Here is a 14,128-nt window from a genome sequence, read left to right as displayed (position 1 = left end):
CTAAGGGGCTCTAAGATGCTCTATTTAAGGCTGGGGGCTAAATCTACCACCTTAGGTGCCTAAGGCAGCTACTAGGGTGGCTGCCACAGCTGCTAGGGTGACCAGTTGTGGCATGTGCTAAATCCACTAATGTAACGGGCTGAGCCCGATGGTGGCTCGGCTTGCACTCTCGCCTCATCTCTCCTTGTCACTGGTAACCCCCAGCAACAAGCGGGATTAGCAGAAAGCAAGCTCACAAGCCTATAAGAGCTCTGCGAGCTCTTCTCTTCTTCTTTCCTCTTTAGCTTTAGATACTCGTTCTAGTATCCTAGCCAGTTGTCAATATACTCGCTTGGACCGTTACAACTAAATTCCGTCACGTAACAGTAAGGTTAATTTAATCCCTAATACAGTTAGTTTGGCAGATCTGGAGGAGCAACGATCTAACAATTAGGTTTATTAGACTATTGCTGGGGACAATCCCACTGTTGGCTGAATTGCAAGCGCAATTATGGATCAAATACTTAACCTTCTGAAGCTAAGCATAAGTCGCCCGTTGTCTCCCAAAGAGGAAGATCACCATCGCCTCAAGCAGAAGCTGGGATTAAGGGTGATGTACAGAGTTCATTATAAAAGCTTCGCTTATCAACTTGCCGTGGATATGCAGTCTGCGCCAGGTATAGTCAACCTTATCGGGATCATTTTGCGGAATCACAAGCTTTAAATCTACCGGCTCCCTATTATCTGGGTATTTAGCGCGCATGTTAACACCAAGTTCCGACTTTAAGGTCTCCGGGTGTGGGACCTCGCCTGCGACGCTCTTGTCAGCAACGAGTTTTGGCAGACGATCATCAGACGACGGATCAATTTTGGTCACCTACTCGTATTATTATTACTAATACCCATTATTGCGCCTTTGAGCCTAGCTTGTTTGGTGTATTCGGCGGTGCTTGGAAATTATGAAAGATGTATGTAGTCATTGCGTGTACCAGACTTGATGCTTATTATGTCTGGTGGCTTACCCTGGACGGCGCGTCGACCCGATGGCACACAAAGCCCCTGCGCCCTCCTCCCCCTCCCGAGCTTCTTTCCTTTCATATCTCAATTCATCAGTTCATTTGTACATCTGCACGCTCAAATGCGCGGAACTCAAGAGGCAAATCATGTCGCTCCAATGGACAACATGGCCTGCTTACCGGTATACATTTTATAGAGGTCCAGATCTTTGTAGCGCCTTTGACCTTGATCGGAACGATGGGATGCTGGGCACTCGGGGGGAATGACCTCAGGGCAGGACAGTCAATTGGCGAAATGAGGCTGCAGGTGCTTAGGAAGGAAACCATTGTCGGGCTTTAGGTGTTTAGCTTACAGGGTAGAATGAGCAAGTAGCGCATCGTTATGGCCCTTTAGGGATCATCCCTCCGGGCGTAAATAAATACAGTACATTACATTCCCATTTAATTACGTCCGTTTCTCTTTTGCAACCAACCAATGTAAATTCTTAGACATGTTAAACTACTAAATAATGAATCATTTACTTCCAAGGTAATTTATAATTAATGGGCGGCTTTGCATTACGTGCATTATATGATTTATTGTGCCACGTCGTGAAAATACTCTCTGTGCCTTGTCAGTGATCATCTTGAGATTTTACAAAGCTGTTGCTTTAACCAGCACCCTCAGTCCAACAGAGGCTTGCCCCATTCAAAGCGACTAGAAGCAGACCTTTGTTTCCCAATACATATAACTTGGAGGACTATGCCGACTCATTGGTCCTGATTTAAGAATACTCTTCTCGAGCGTGTTGAGGCAGTGGAGAATATGGGCTGGATCGATGTCGCGTGGACAAACATGACGGCCCGTCTCTTTCGCTTTAAAGTAGCGACGGAGCGCTAGGATGCAGTGCCCATCATGGAATGTGCTATCCCATTCTATAAGAATAGACTTGGACCCGAGCCAAGCCGGGCGGATGTAATCGCTCGCATCCACCACCGCAGCCATGTGCGGATATCGTGCCCGGAAGTACATTTGTCTGTCTCTTTCGTCATTGTCCAGCATGTGTGCCGGGATAAGTGCCTGGTCGTCTATCCTGAACTCCCACTGTGGATAACGAAAGCACACGTTAGCATAGACTGCTGCTTTGGCAAAGAAATCCAAGGGGTCGAAAACGACGACGAGCCTAGGTCCTGTCATGACTTACCTCGCCATTTTGATGTGCGTTTAGGCGTCCCCATTCACTCGCATTATGCCATTGGATGCGCAATTGATTCTTTGGCCCAATACTAGTGCCCGTATGGTAGCGGTGCCATGCTATCGCAACACTCTCGCTGTCATGAGCGCCGGATCTGAGGATTCGCGTCGTGGGTCGGCGTGTATTAATACCCCCAAGGACAATCAAGAGAACACAAATAGCCATAAGAATGACAACCAAGGCTCGCCAGGCACTCTTGTAGAGATGACTCGACGCAAAGACTACTCCATCTTTCGAAAAGCTCTCGTAACTGCACTCGGATCGTCTCTTATCCTTGCCTCTTCCAAGAAAAAAGCGCCATAGCATGCCAATTCCCCGTGACTTCATGCGGGCTGACGAGGACGGAACATTATCCTCGTCCTTGGTGTCTGGAGCTGAAGATAGGGACCTACTAGCGACGAGAAGAAAGCTCTCCGACCGATGACCCAATTCTCCTGACATAGAATACCTCTTATAGAACGGAACAACCAAAGAAGCACATCTTGGTGCTGTCCCTGGCTCGCAGAACGCACCAAACATTGCAGCGGCCATATCCAAACTTTCAACGGCTGCATCTGGAATGCGAAATATCCAAAGAGGAATAGCCACACCGTCCGCATTGGTGCCAGTGTGGGTTTGTATGATAATTCGTCTGCCGCTCTCATGCTCTTGTAGACTCGAAGCTTCTTGCAGGAACGTGGCGTAGCCGGAGGCGATATTGATCGCCATCGCTGGCGAGGCTGATGACACGGTGATTGAAGTAGCCATGCTGCCTGAACAAATACGATGTTGCCAACACAACAAATACAATACAAGGGCAACACTTTTATTTAGAATACGGCACTTTTTATGTCGTACTTACCAACCTGCGAGTTCAAATCGCTAGTCGCCAACTTAGGCAGGTTACCTAGCCTACCTAAGATACCGTACCCGACTTAAGCAGATTTCGTGAATCTGACGTAAGAAACTGAAGGTGCAGTATTTTCAGATTTCAGCCTCCCCCGCGTTCCGCCACGGTTTTGGTTATTCGTGGTAATGCTCATAATATTCTGACACGATAACGTAAAGCTTAATGCACCTTATTCAACGGCCAGATCCGGTTAGCATTAACCAGTTGAATACGGCCCTCATAGAGAAGCACAAAAAAAATGCTGCATCGAGTTATCTGTTCCAGAAACACAATCCATGAGTTGCTATCCCTTGTGGGCACTTACGAGGCTATATCTAGGTAATACCTTACTCGATTACTAGTCTATAGCTAATCACCGAACGTGAAGGTATGCGCTTTTGTTTGTTCCTCTTGACGCTGTTATTATTGATTCCCTGCCCTCTAGTCCAAAGCAAAGCTCGGTGCGGGCCGCGATACTAATATTTAAAACTTAGGTAGCATTTCGCCTCAAGCTTCAGGATGAAGACAACCCTGCGACGGCTCTTGTTCGGCTTGCTAGCCAGCACACCAGCCACTGCCGTTGTACAGTATTGCGCCGACGATATAAGTCAAGGACCTCAATTTTGTGTGTCCATAGCGTCATTCCAGAGTGGTTCCGCTCATGGGGTGGACTTGTATCTCACCATTGAGATGATGGACAAACCGGGAGAAGGCTGGATGGCCGTGGGAATCGGCGAGACAATGGCTGAGAGCTTGATGTTCGTCGTGGTAACGGACGAGACGGAGGGTACGTAGCTGGCCCCCATACCCATCACCGGCATATCCTACTTCTTGCAACGAAGTATCGAACCTGACATACTGGTGCAGAAAGCATTGTTACTACCCGTAGGACGACGTGGGTGAACCCCCTGTCCCGCCCCTTGCCTTTCAGCCGGGGCATCTGTTGTATTTGATCTCAACTTTTTTACTTACCATCGTTGGGTGGCCTGCCAGTGGACATTTCCCTCCTGAGCAAGACCCAAGGCTCACATCCCTCGGTAAAATGATCTCGACCAAGTCAGTTAGAAACGGTTGGAAGCAGATTTACGTCGTTTGCTCCTCATGCGACGAATGGACAAACTTTCAACCACACTCCCAAAATCACCCTTGGATATGGGCATACAACAGTAATCAAGCGATCAGAAGTGCAGATGAGAAACTAGAACTACAGATGCACAACTCATTTGGTGGGACATGATGCCTTATTAATTCACAATACTTCTCATGGCTAATGAACACATTGGCAGGCTTCTTCTACGCTAACATGACAGAAGCTATGGGGAATCCCAGCAACGCAGCCGCAGCTCCGCCGCCATTAGATGCAGGTAAAGGATCCTACGCAGCATCGTCGTCTTCGCTGCTGAACGAGCCGGCTCAAGAGCAGCGCTCTCGGTTGGTGTCAGTGGGTTGGCATGGATCTCTCCTCGGCACAGCATTCATGATCTTGTATCCGGCTGGAGCAGTCATCGCTCGACTGAGACTCATCCACTGGTTTTGGGTGCACGTCGTCTGGCAGGTGTTGACATCCTTGGCTTGCATTGTCGGGGTACTCTTGCAGGTCACCTCCCTGAGTCACAACAGCATGGTAAGCTGCCCACACACATTCAGAATCTTGTCGTTGTACTCATCTTTTACTTAAAACATGTAGTGGCAAAGAATGCTCAACACGCATACAGTAATTGGCGCACTTCTGACGCTTTCAATCTTCGTACAACTATTCCTCGGCTACTGGCATCATGTCCAGTTCTCTCTTGGACGTAGAAATACAAAAGCTACGCGTCTCCACGTCTGGAATGGGCGCTTCATGCTCGCTGCTGGCATGTCCAATACAGGATTGTTCGTGACCCGTGCCTTTGACCGGTGTCTTCCGCAGATACGGACTCTTATGACTGACCAAATTCGGTGCTAGGGGTTTGACACATGCGCACCACTCAGCCAAGGTGATTTATGCCTGGGGGATTCTCGCCATGTTTGAGGTGATAATTTCAGTATTAGTACTGCCAAGTATAGCCAAGTGTTCTTCCGCGCAGACGGCTGAAATTTCTGTTTCTCAAAGCAAGGGCGCGTCTGACGAGGCGGCCACACATCTCCTTGAACCTATAGATGAAGACTCTGCGTAAGACAGCTACCCGTGTAATACATGGTGTGTCTGCGAACAGGGCTGATTCATTGTTTATTATATTCACATTCGTATGCAGCTATTCTATTCCCACTATCTGCTTGTTTTGTCCCGGTTCCCTTTAGTAACCCAACTATCCATCCACCGCGTATTGAACTGCGACGATGGGAAAATAAAGCCTGGGGAAATGATTGCTTTATCTTCATTTAATGATGCAGCCAGCCCTCCGTAAGTCCGCCGAAATCTGACATCACCCGAAGAAAAAGTATTGCGTTGATTAGACATGGCTCTCTCCTGGCAGCAGTCATACTAAGGGAAGGGCCCAATGCGTGCGAGAAATAGTAGGTCGCATTTGTCAAACCATATCCGGCGCAGACCAGCCAGCTGTCAAACCGATGTTCCGTGTCTCTGTCCAACTGTTGCTTGTTGTTCCTTGAACAACGAATCTACCGTGAGAAGTGAACAGGTACAGATTCCCATGACTCCGGAGCACTATCCTGCAGCTCAAAATATTTTGCAAGCTCTGGATCATGCTGCACCGGAATCTGCTCTGTATCCCATGCTAATTCGTCGACAGTAGAGCGAGGTTCTGGCTGGCAGCCTGGCTTTGGAATTTGTCAGCAGGTCGGTGTAGTGGATGATATCACAGCGGCGATACTTGCACAAACGTCCGGGATGCGAACTGCGGCCGTGAAGTAGGCGAGACGGAGAGTTGAAAAGAGAACGCAAATAGCCTTCATTGTATCTGTTGGGTAGATGGCACCTGTGGTTTAGGCAGTGTTATTCAAGATGAGAAACCTTGCAGAAACCCTGGAGGGCAAGCTTCTCTGGATGTGACAACGTATTTAGGCTGTGGATCGAACTGCCGGTTGCTTTTTTCTTTCACTTCTCTTTTAGGAGCTTAATAGTGAGACATGCGGAGCTAGGAGGCTATTAGGTACTTTGCTTATGTTGTGCAGGACATGTCATAAGTGAAGGGGAAGCCTGTCTGGATCCAGGAACTTCTGGCTTGTTGCAAGGGGAGTTGAGTGTGGTGGGGGTTACATTGGCGGACTTTTACAGTGTGACAAGTGTTAATGAACCTTAGAACACGCTACTTGAGCACTTATCACGTAATTGGACTCCTCTTGTAACCAATTTTGTCAAAAATTATCACATCAATGATGATACGAAGCACATGAGCTCATCAGCGCTTACATATAATCCTTGACATAAACCACGTAAACTAGGTGAAATTATGAACTATAAACTGCGAGCTGAGGCAACCTGTCACCATGACCGGCTGGCTCAGAGCTGGCCTGAACCCGTGCACGAATCGACAAACCGAAGGCCGAAATGACAAGATTCCCATCAGATCATGCAGCCAGCATCGGACTTGCTCTAGTACAGCGAGACCTTCTCTTCGACATGTCCTCTTTCCTCTGTTTATCCCATTAGCTTCTGTCTCTGCTCGTCGCTATCGGAACATACTGATATAATAGCCGCCGTAGCCCTGGGCATTGCGCTGTGGCGCCGGATCACGTTCTATTACTTGTCAAAACTTGCGATTTCGTAATTCTTCCGCGGGTTCTTCCTCACTCTCGTTCCGTTCTTCTGTAATTTCGTCTGTTAGCTGCGTCTGGGGCTTTTGTCGGTATCAGGTACGTACTGATGTAGTAGCCCCCATAACCCTGGGCGTTACGCTGTGGCGCCGGATCACGACCTTGGCTCGGTTAACATAGACATCCACTTCCCGGTGCAATAGACTCTCTTACCAATTATGTCCGTAGCAGCGGTTGGAGCCGATGAGGCGAAAGTAGCAAGGGCTACAAGAAAGATAGAGGAAAACTGCATGTTGAAAATGTTGTGAAGGTGTCAAGTTTCTTGGACGGAGTACAGTCTTTGAGGTTTGTGGTAGAGATGTATACTGTTAAGCTCTGCGGGCTGGTAGCTTTCGATATATAGCCACAGAATCAGGAGTGTGACTTGCTTGCTCGTGACTTTAGTAATTTGGGGGACGAATTACGTGTTGATCACGAGATGCCCCTAGGAATTCCTTGTACCTGACAGTTTTCTTCACGTACTTTCGACTTCTCTCGTCATAACTAGTAGGCGGATAATGACAGCTGGAAATGTAATGATGATGATGAAGCTGGTATTCCGGTTGACCATTGCATGATATGGCTGATGAACAAAGATCTTTTGCTCCCGGAATCTCACGACACATAGCTGTAGCCTACCCCTGACAGTAGTCGCAGCCTGTTCTGTCATAACTCGCACATCGCAATAGTCATTCGGCGATTGCCAGTCTTGCTTCATTGAAGGCTGTCATGTACTTTCAGTCTTACGACACTGGAACAGTTCTTATGTAAGATACAATCAAAGACTTGGGAGATACGCCGGCGGTATGTCCTGGGCGTTTTGCGTCATCCGCCGGCGGATGAACGTTGGACCATAATTACGCCACCAGGGCTAGCAGTATGTAAGATGCTTGCACTCCTCCGGCCATTCCTCCGCCTAGCCTCTCTCATGTATCGAACCATGGGCGTTTTACCCCCTGGGTATCGAGAATAGTGTCAACACTCCATTGGCTCAGCAGCCTAGGATGGCTTGTCTGTGGTCTTGATATCAAGGTCTCAAGAAAGACCAAGCGCTTCATATTATCTACCTGGTTTCATATGCTTATCAGCATCGGTTGCGTGGCCATCACGAATCAGCTAAGACATCAAGTAACCCATTTTTCGTTCCACTCAAATCCCGAGAAGACTCTCAAACGGTTTTGCTGACGGCGCTCGACCCAAGAATTCACCAAGAGCTTGCATGTGGTCTTGGCATCCACCCTTTTCAAGAATGACCTGACGATATCTTTGTCCTTGCTCGCTATTTGTGAGGTCATCTTTGAACCCTGTGAAGAACAGATCTGCCGCGAACACCTGTGAACTGGGAATCAACAATGTCAGTATTTCCGTAGCTTGTATGAGTGGGTTTTAGATGAACCCACAATAGATAGGCATAGTACCCAGCAGAATAATCATCCTGCATTAAATGGGAGAAGGTAGCGTAGCCGTGTCCCCAGGTGTATCCCTGACCAAGCGCTTCAGGGCCATCAATGAGTCTAATTTCCCTGTGGAGCCTGTTCCACACGGCAGCTGGATCAAGTGATTCGGCTTCTTTCATGTTGGATGGCTGATGGATGGCCATGTCAAACATGCTTCGCTGCAGCTGGTCTAGGTAGAACAACGGCCCAAAAGTAAGGCGTCTAGCTTGAAGAAGAGACTTTATCATCTCATCTGGCATATGTATATCCGGCTGGGTAACACCAGCAGCTTCATTCTCCGTCTTCCAGAGCTCAAGCATGCCAGAGTCTACATACGAGTAGTGGCAACTGAGGGCTTTGAGCTGCGATGGCATCCAACACCACTGTTCAAGCATTTGGCTTGGTAGTTCACCAAAGTCAACAGGGACGCCATCCGGCCCGTGGAAGCGGGAATATTTGGTCTTACACACAATATCATGCATGCTATGGCCAAGCTCATGGAACATAAGTACCACTTCAAAATGCCACAGGAGACTTGGTTTCGTCGAGGTTGGTTTAGGGATATCACAGAGAAATGCCACTGCCGGAAATGAACGTGACCCATCCTGCCGAGTAAACCCCTAGAGATGGTCATGAGATGGGATTATTTGGGCTTGATGAGGATGCTCTTACTGGCTGGAGGTTAAAGCACGATGCTTGTGCATATTTGCCTGGTCGGTGAAAAAGGTCAATATATAAATGTCCGAGGAACTCGCGACCACGCTCCCGGCTTTCATGAACTCGAAAGACTTGGACATCTTCGTGCCAGAGCATGTGCGGGGTCTTCTCGCCTGTCTGCAGTTCTGTAAACTCCAATCCAAACAGATGGGCAAATATACTCATCATGTTAGCGATGGTTGTTTGTACTGGGAAATATTCCCTCAATTTCTGCCTGTCGAGCGAAATTTCCTGCTCGAGTATCAGGCGGTGGTAGAACTGGTAATCCCAAAGAAAAAACCGGTCGTTATGCTGGTCTGCCTCACCCTGATTACTGAGATGGTCCCTCTTCGAATCTTTGAACACCTTTAATGAATCTAGCCCAGTTGGTGTGATCTTGATGCGTAAATCCTCCAGAAAATCGTTCACCGTGTTTGGAGTTTCGGCCATCGTCCCTTGAAGTTGACGAGCAGCGTGGTTTGGGAATCCAAGCAGACAAGCGGATTCGTGTCGGAGAATGACAGCTTCCTTGAGAAGAGGCCCATTGTCACTACATCTATTCTGGCTGGCAATAAACATACGTTTTCTCGTCTCGCTCCTCGTTGCGTATGAAAGAATCTCCGTGTGGCTAGGATTAGAAAGAATGACCTCGTACTGGTCCTGTGGTGCGCCTTTTTTTTCCAATTTTGCTAGGATCCTATCGGGAACGCCTTCCAGCTCGGCCAAGGTAAAACTGATAGTAGTCTTATCGCTAACGAGATTCTCTCGAAAGGTTGTTTTTATTTGGCTAAGCCTTGCTTGTATGGCCTGAAAGCGTTGCTTCTGACCCTCGCCAAGTAACCCGACCCCCGTCTGGATGTGCCTGTTGTATGCAAACGTCAATAGTGACGCGGACTCCTGGTCAAGATCCTTGCTCTGGTTGTGCACTGTACGGACAAGGGTAAAGATGTCCTCACGCATCAACAACTCGGTGAGAAAGGCATTAAATAATGTCTGGACTTTGCTTGATGCCGTACGGATCTCAGCGTCTTCAGAAACATGTCGATAGAAGCAGAGGATGTTGGACTGAAGGGCGAATTCGTTTTCCATGTTGATAAGAGGGAGTATAACATTGGCAAAGGTAGCCGTCGACGGAGTGACGGTCTGAACCAAATCATCGTGGAAACGTCGTGAACGCTGAACGAGTCTCTCTGCATCTTCCGCAATCGAATCTGGCGTCGCCGCAAATCTTGGCAGTGGCTGAATCTCTTCGTTTGAGGCCATTGTGCATAATCTTGTTTCCGCAGCTTCAGCAGCTAGGTGTAATCCATGGACTAGTAAACAGCATCAACGTCGCGGATCCTTATAAATTCTGCTAGCAGCGGACGGAGGCTTTGATGATCAGAGGCACAGTATCTACCACACCCAGCGTGTCTGCGAGTTAATCATTGTGGATTACGTTATGCATTAGGAAGGCTGACGTTATGCCGATGAATGGCACCCAGTTTGTGGCGAGGACGATGCATTCTCTCTACCTGCGGTATGCAGTGCCACGCGACCAGTAAAAGAAAACAAGTTATCAACCAATAATGTGAGTATGGATGTAGGGACGGAGTAGCTACTAAGACGGGCGTGAGGCTCTTCTCAGATCGCGAGTATCACATCTTCTATTTTCCTTGTGATTGGCCCGATCCATTACCGAGCCTCGATTCTATTATTTGCGCCTTGATAAGAGCGCCTCCCGGGATTCCAAGCACACCGCCGTTTTGCCGTCAGACCTGCCTCGCGTGACTCTGTCTTGTTCCTCATGCTTTGAGATAGACACTGTTTAAGTCTTACCAGAAACCTTGCCCTGTCTTTGCTAACGTAGGAGCCCCTATGGGCGCCCTTTTCGCTTACTTGTAATTCATTGGCAACAAACTGTCGCTGCTGGATCGTCGTGGGACCAGTAGCATTTTTCCAAACTACATCTTTTGCCTGGGTCCCTGCTCCGTTCTTTGACCAAGTCCCCGCGTAATTGAGTTTCTGGTGGTTCGAATTTGGCGGTGATATTTGGAGTCTGATGAGTCAGTTTTGAAGCGGCACACAACGATTTGGATAGCGTTGGCGTTAAAGTACCTTCGGGTTAGGAACTAACTAAAGCTTAGAATCGGAGTCGTTAACTATTCCATTGGGTAAATCATGCTTTCATGCGTTCACATCGGCCCCAAAGGAAAGGAGTAGCAGCGCAATCGGTACTGATCCCCTTTCCCCAGCCGTATGCAGACCAACCAGGCCTGTGTTATCCAATTTGGGTCCAGCGAAGCTTCCAGGAACAGCTTCACCACTCCTTCATTCTCGCTTTGCACAGCAGGGAAGAGAGCGGTCCGGCCAAGAAAGTCCTTTGTGTAAGGGAACGGCCCCACTTTAGGACTCGGATAGCTCGAGTCAGAGCCTCCTTCGGAAGCTCTTACTCTCCTTGTGAACAATCGCTTTATCCAAGTCGCACTTGACCTTGCTCGTGCCCTTGTGCCGTCACACTTTGCAACCACGAGGAAGGCGTTCATGGCTTCAAGAAGAAGCTTAACTATTGGCAGACATCCAACCCGGCTGCAATGTGTAATGCTGTTTGCCCATCGTCATCTTCCCTTTCAATATTGGCACCGTGCTGAAGAAGCAGGAGAGTGACTCGCCGCCGTTGCCGACGACGAAATGAAGCAAAGTACGGCTATGTGATGGCTCAATCCCCAGGGGATATGTCACTGAACATGGGAGATAAGCCAAAGGTCGATTCTCACTTCGCTTATGTTCCCGATTGCGCGCAGACTATCGTAGTATTGGACCAAGACTGCGGGCCGCCACTCATGTGTGCCGCAGCACCTTTATCGGCCTGTGCAACAGGCTCAAGGGACTGCCAGCCTCCTTGAAAGTAACCTGTTTCACTGTTTGTTGTAACCGTCGCAGACGTAGTCGAGATGGATATATCGGATATACGGGCAGAGGCCAAATCCTGCAATACCGATATCATTATAGAACTAAGTTTCAACCACCTTTTTTTTTCGATTGCAACATGTTGAAACGGTAGTACAAGCATCATGCTGGAGTTGAAAACAGTACAAGACCTTCTCTATTTAGGATAGACGTGTGTGTACAAATTGGAGGAGTAGCCCTACCCGTTGACTTAAAGGGGTGCACATAATGACTTTTCTATTGTTACGTCAGATTTCATTGTCAATGCGAGATATCACATCAGCCCATGGTTACTTCACCCACGAGAGGAGTGTCTCCACGAACTACCCGTCTGCATCTAAAGAGTATGCGGATACTCTTTCCTTTTCTATTTCCTGGCTTGGAAGTATTCGTCTTCCCTGTGGATATTCCCAAGTATAGAAATTACTTGGACAAAGTTTCGTACTGAATTCCTCTGGCAATCTATTGAGCAGGTCTTGTTGAGAATGTTCAAATTCTGGTCGCCCAGAGCCCAGGAATATTCTCCTCTGTCGCCCGATGACGAAAGAGCGAAAGAAGACGAGGCTCACATACGCCATTTTTCCAAAAGAAAACGACATGCGCTACCCGCCGGCAAGGCCTATGTGGCTCTTCTTCACAGCCTCATAGCCCTCCTTGCCATCGCCGTTGTCACGCTCACTGTCTTATTCCTCCGGTCCGACAACAATAACGTCCAGAACCTTGGCCATGGCCACCGTCTTCATTGCGGTTCGTCTGTCGCCGAGGCGCAAGTCCTTGGATGCGTCTATGACAACCTCGTCAAGGGCTGGATTCCGGCAGTTTGTCCGCAACTCGGCAAGCAAGAATTTGTGACAGCAGGTTACACGGAACCCAACAGCACCGGGTGGCCATACTACGCGGACAAAGAAGGCACGCGGAGGCTGACGGATGACGAACTTGCTTTCGAGCTGGCGGAGCCGTTTGTCGACAATGGCCTCCGGTTCTGGACCACGGAGCGTGAACATGTTGAACACTGCGCTTGGATGCTGATGCGGGTTGCCCACGTGCTGGTGACGGATGCACGGCGCGACACACTCGTCACAAACGTGCATCATAGCAATCATTGCATCTTGTTGCTGAAGGAGTGGGCTTTGAAGCCTACTATCGAAGGTCTCGACGACATTACAGTGGAAGCCAATGTAGGATTTGGCAGTTGTTAAATAGCCCGGCCCGTCCAAACGTTGCCTGAACCTAGATATCTGGCCAAACTTTAGCCAACCCCATTCATTATCTTAGCTCTTCTTCCAAACGATATGGAAGCCCAAATAGGCAGAGTCAACTAGTTGAACTAGTCAAACTAAATCTGTGGATTAAGGCAAATGAACTTCCTGCGTGGAAGGCTCTAATACGAATATAGGGTTAAAACAGTCCTTTCATTATGGCAGGTTATTATAAGCAAACACAAGTAACAGGCCACTCTAAAGGGAGTCAAGTTATTATATTTTCCCACCAAGAGCAGGATGCTTTCCTCCCTCTGAATCACCAATGCGCACGTTCAGGGGAGGCTTCTTTGCACTACTGGGCAAGTCTGCAATGTTCGCCACCCAGGATACGTTCTATGTGGAACATTTGCCTGATAGCTGAGAAGTTGTCCTGGCCACTGGCTGTGCAAAACTTAACATGAAACTTAAAACTTGTGCGTCAAAGATACTTTGCAGAGTAGCATAATACGCCGCCGATATTCTCAAAATATGCCCCAGGCGTTTCGTCGAATAATGTGTGGGTTACCGTGGCTAGCATTTTAAAAAAGACCGGAGCGAACGAATTGCGAAATCACTGTCTTGCACGAACCATAGAGTAATGTGATACAATGGCTATCAAGTCATGGCGAGCCTAAGGTTGAGAGATTATGATATTTTAATATACGCCACTATGTGTTGAATGGTTCTCGATGTTGTGGTGACACGCAAATATCCTCCTTAGGATCAGCTTCTAGAGCACGCTTACAGTTACTTTATTTCATTATTGCTGTTGTTCTGAGAAACTCCCCAGAAAGCCATCTTATGTAGTTAGGCTTTATTGTCATCACAGGGGCTCCAGCATGTACGCTCCAGTGTCACCAAAGTCTGCTTCAAAGCTGATGGGAGAAATTACAAAGGCATTAGCTAATCTATATTGAAGAGAGTGCTGTTCTTGATACTCTCGATACTTTCGAGATGAGTGCGCCTCTTGTTTCGTTGGTTACAGAGCTTG

General features: G+C 48.2%; 4 protein-coding genes across 4 annotated transcripts; 2 read left to right on the top strand and 2 right to left on the bottom strand.

Moving 5' to 3' along the window:
• Nucleotides 1-1,692: 1,692 nt before the first annotated feature.
• MAA_11158 (uncharacterized protein) lies at nucleotides 1,693-2,938 on the bottom strand (the record flags this gene model as incomplete). The annotated part of the gene is made up of 2 exons (XM_011413124.1): nucleotides 1,693-2,079; nucleotides 2,180-2,938. The coding sequence occupies 2 exons, from the start codon at nucleotides 2,936-2,938 to the stop codon at nucleotides 1,693-1,695; spliced, it is 1,146 nt and encodes a 381-aa protein (XP_011411426.1).
• Nucleotides 2,939-3,617: 679 nt separating this feature from the next.
• Nucleotides 3,618-5,046, top strand: MAA_10029 (uncharacterized protein; the record flags this gene model as incomplete). Its single annotated transcript, XM_007828027.1, has 3 exons — nucleotides 3,618-3,885; nucleotides 4,385-4,722; nucleotides 4,786-5,046. The coding sequence occupies 3 exons, from the start codon at nucleotides 3,618-3,620 to the stop codon at nucleotides 5,044-5,046; spliced, it is 867 nt and encodes a 288-aa protein (XP_007826218.1).
• Nucleotides 5,047-7,985: 2,939 nt separating this feature from the next.
• Nucleotides 7,986-10,231, bottom strand: MAA_10028 (metallopeptidase MepB; the record flags this gene model as incomplete). Its single annotated transcript, XM_007828026.2, has 3 exons — nucleotides 7,986-8,175; nucleotides 8,237-8,892; nucleotides 8,945-10,231. 3 exons carry the CDS (start codon nucleotides 10,229-10,231, stop codon nucleotides 7,986-7,988), a joined length of 2,133 nt encoding a protein of 710 aa, XP_007826217.2.
• A 2,150-nt stretch (nucleotides 10,232-12,381) lies between these two features.
• Nucleotides 12,382-13,095, top strand: MAA_10027 (uncharacterized protein; the record flags this gene model as incomplete). Its single annotated transcript, XM_007828025.1, has 1 exon — nucleotides 12,382-13,095. One exon carries the CDS (start codon nucleotides 12,382-12,384, stop codon nucleotides 13,093-13,095), a length of 714 nt encoding a protein of 237 aa, XP_007826216.1.
• Nucleotides 13,096-14,128: the final 1,033 nt, after the last annotated feature.

This window comes from Metarhizium robertsii (assembly GCF_000187425.2).
Source record: "Metarhizium robertsii ARSEF 23 chromosome Unknown MAA_Scf_4, whole genome shotgun sequence".
Taxonomy (NCBI): Eukaryota; Fungi; Ascomycota; class Sordariomycetes; order Hypocreales; family Clavicipitaceae; genus Metarhizium; species Metarhizium robertsii.
The sequence above is the reverse complement of the archived record's forward strand: the minus strand, read 5'-3'. Positions and strand labels throughout refer to the sequence as shown.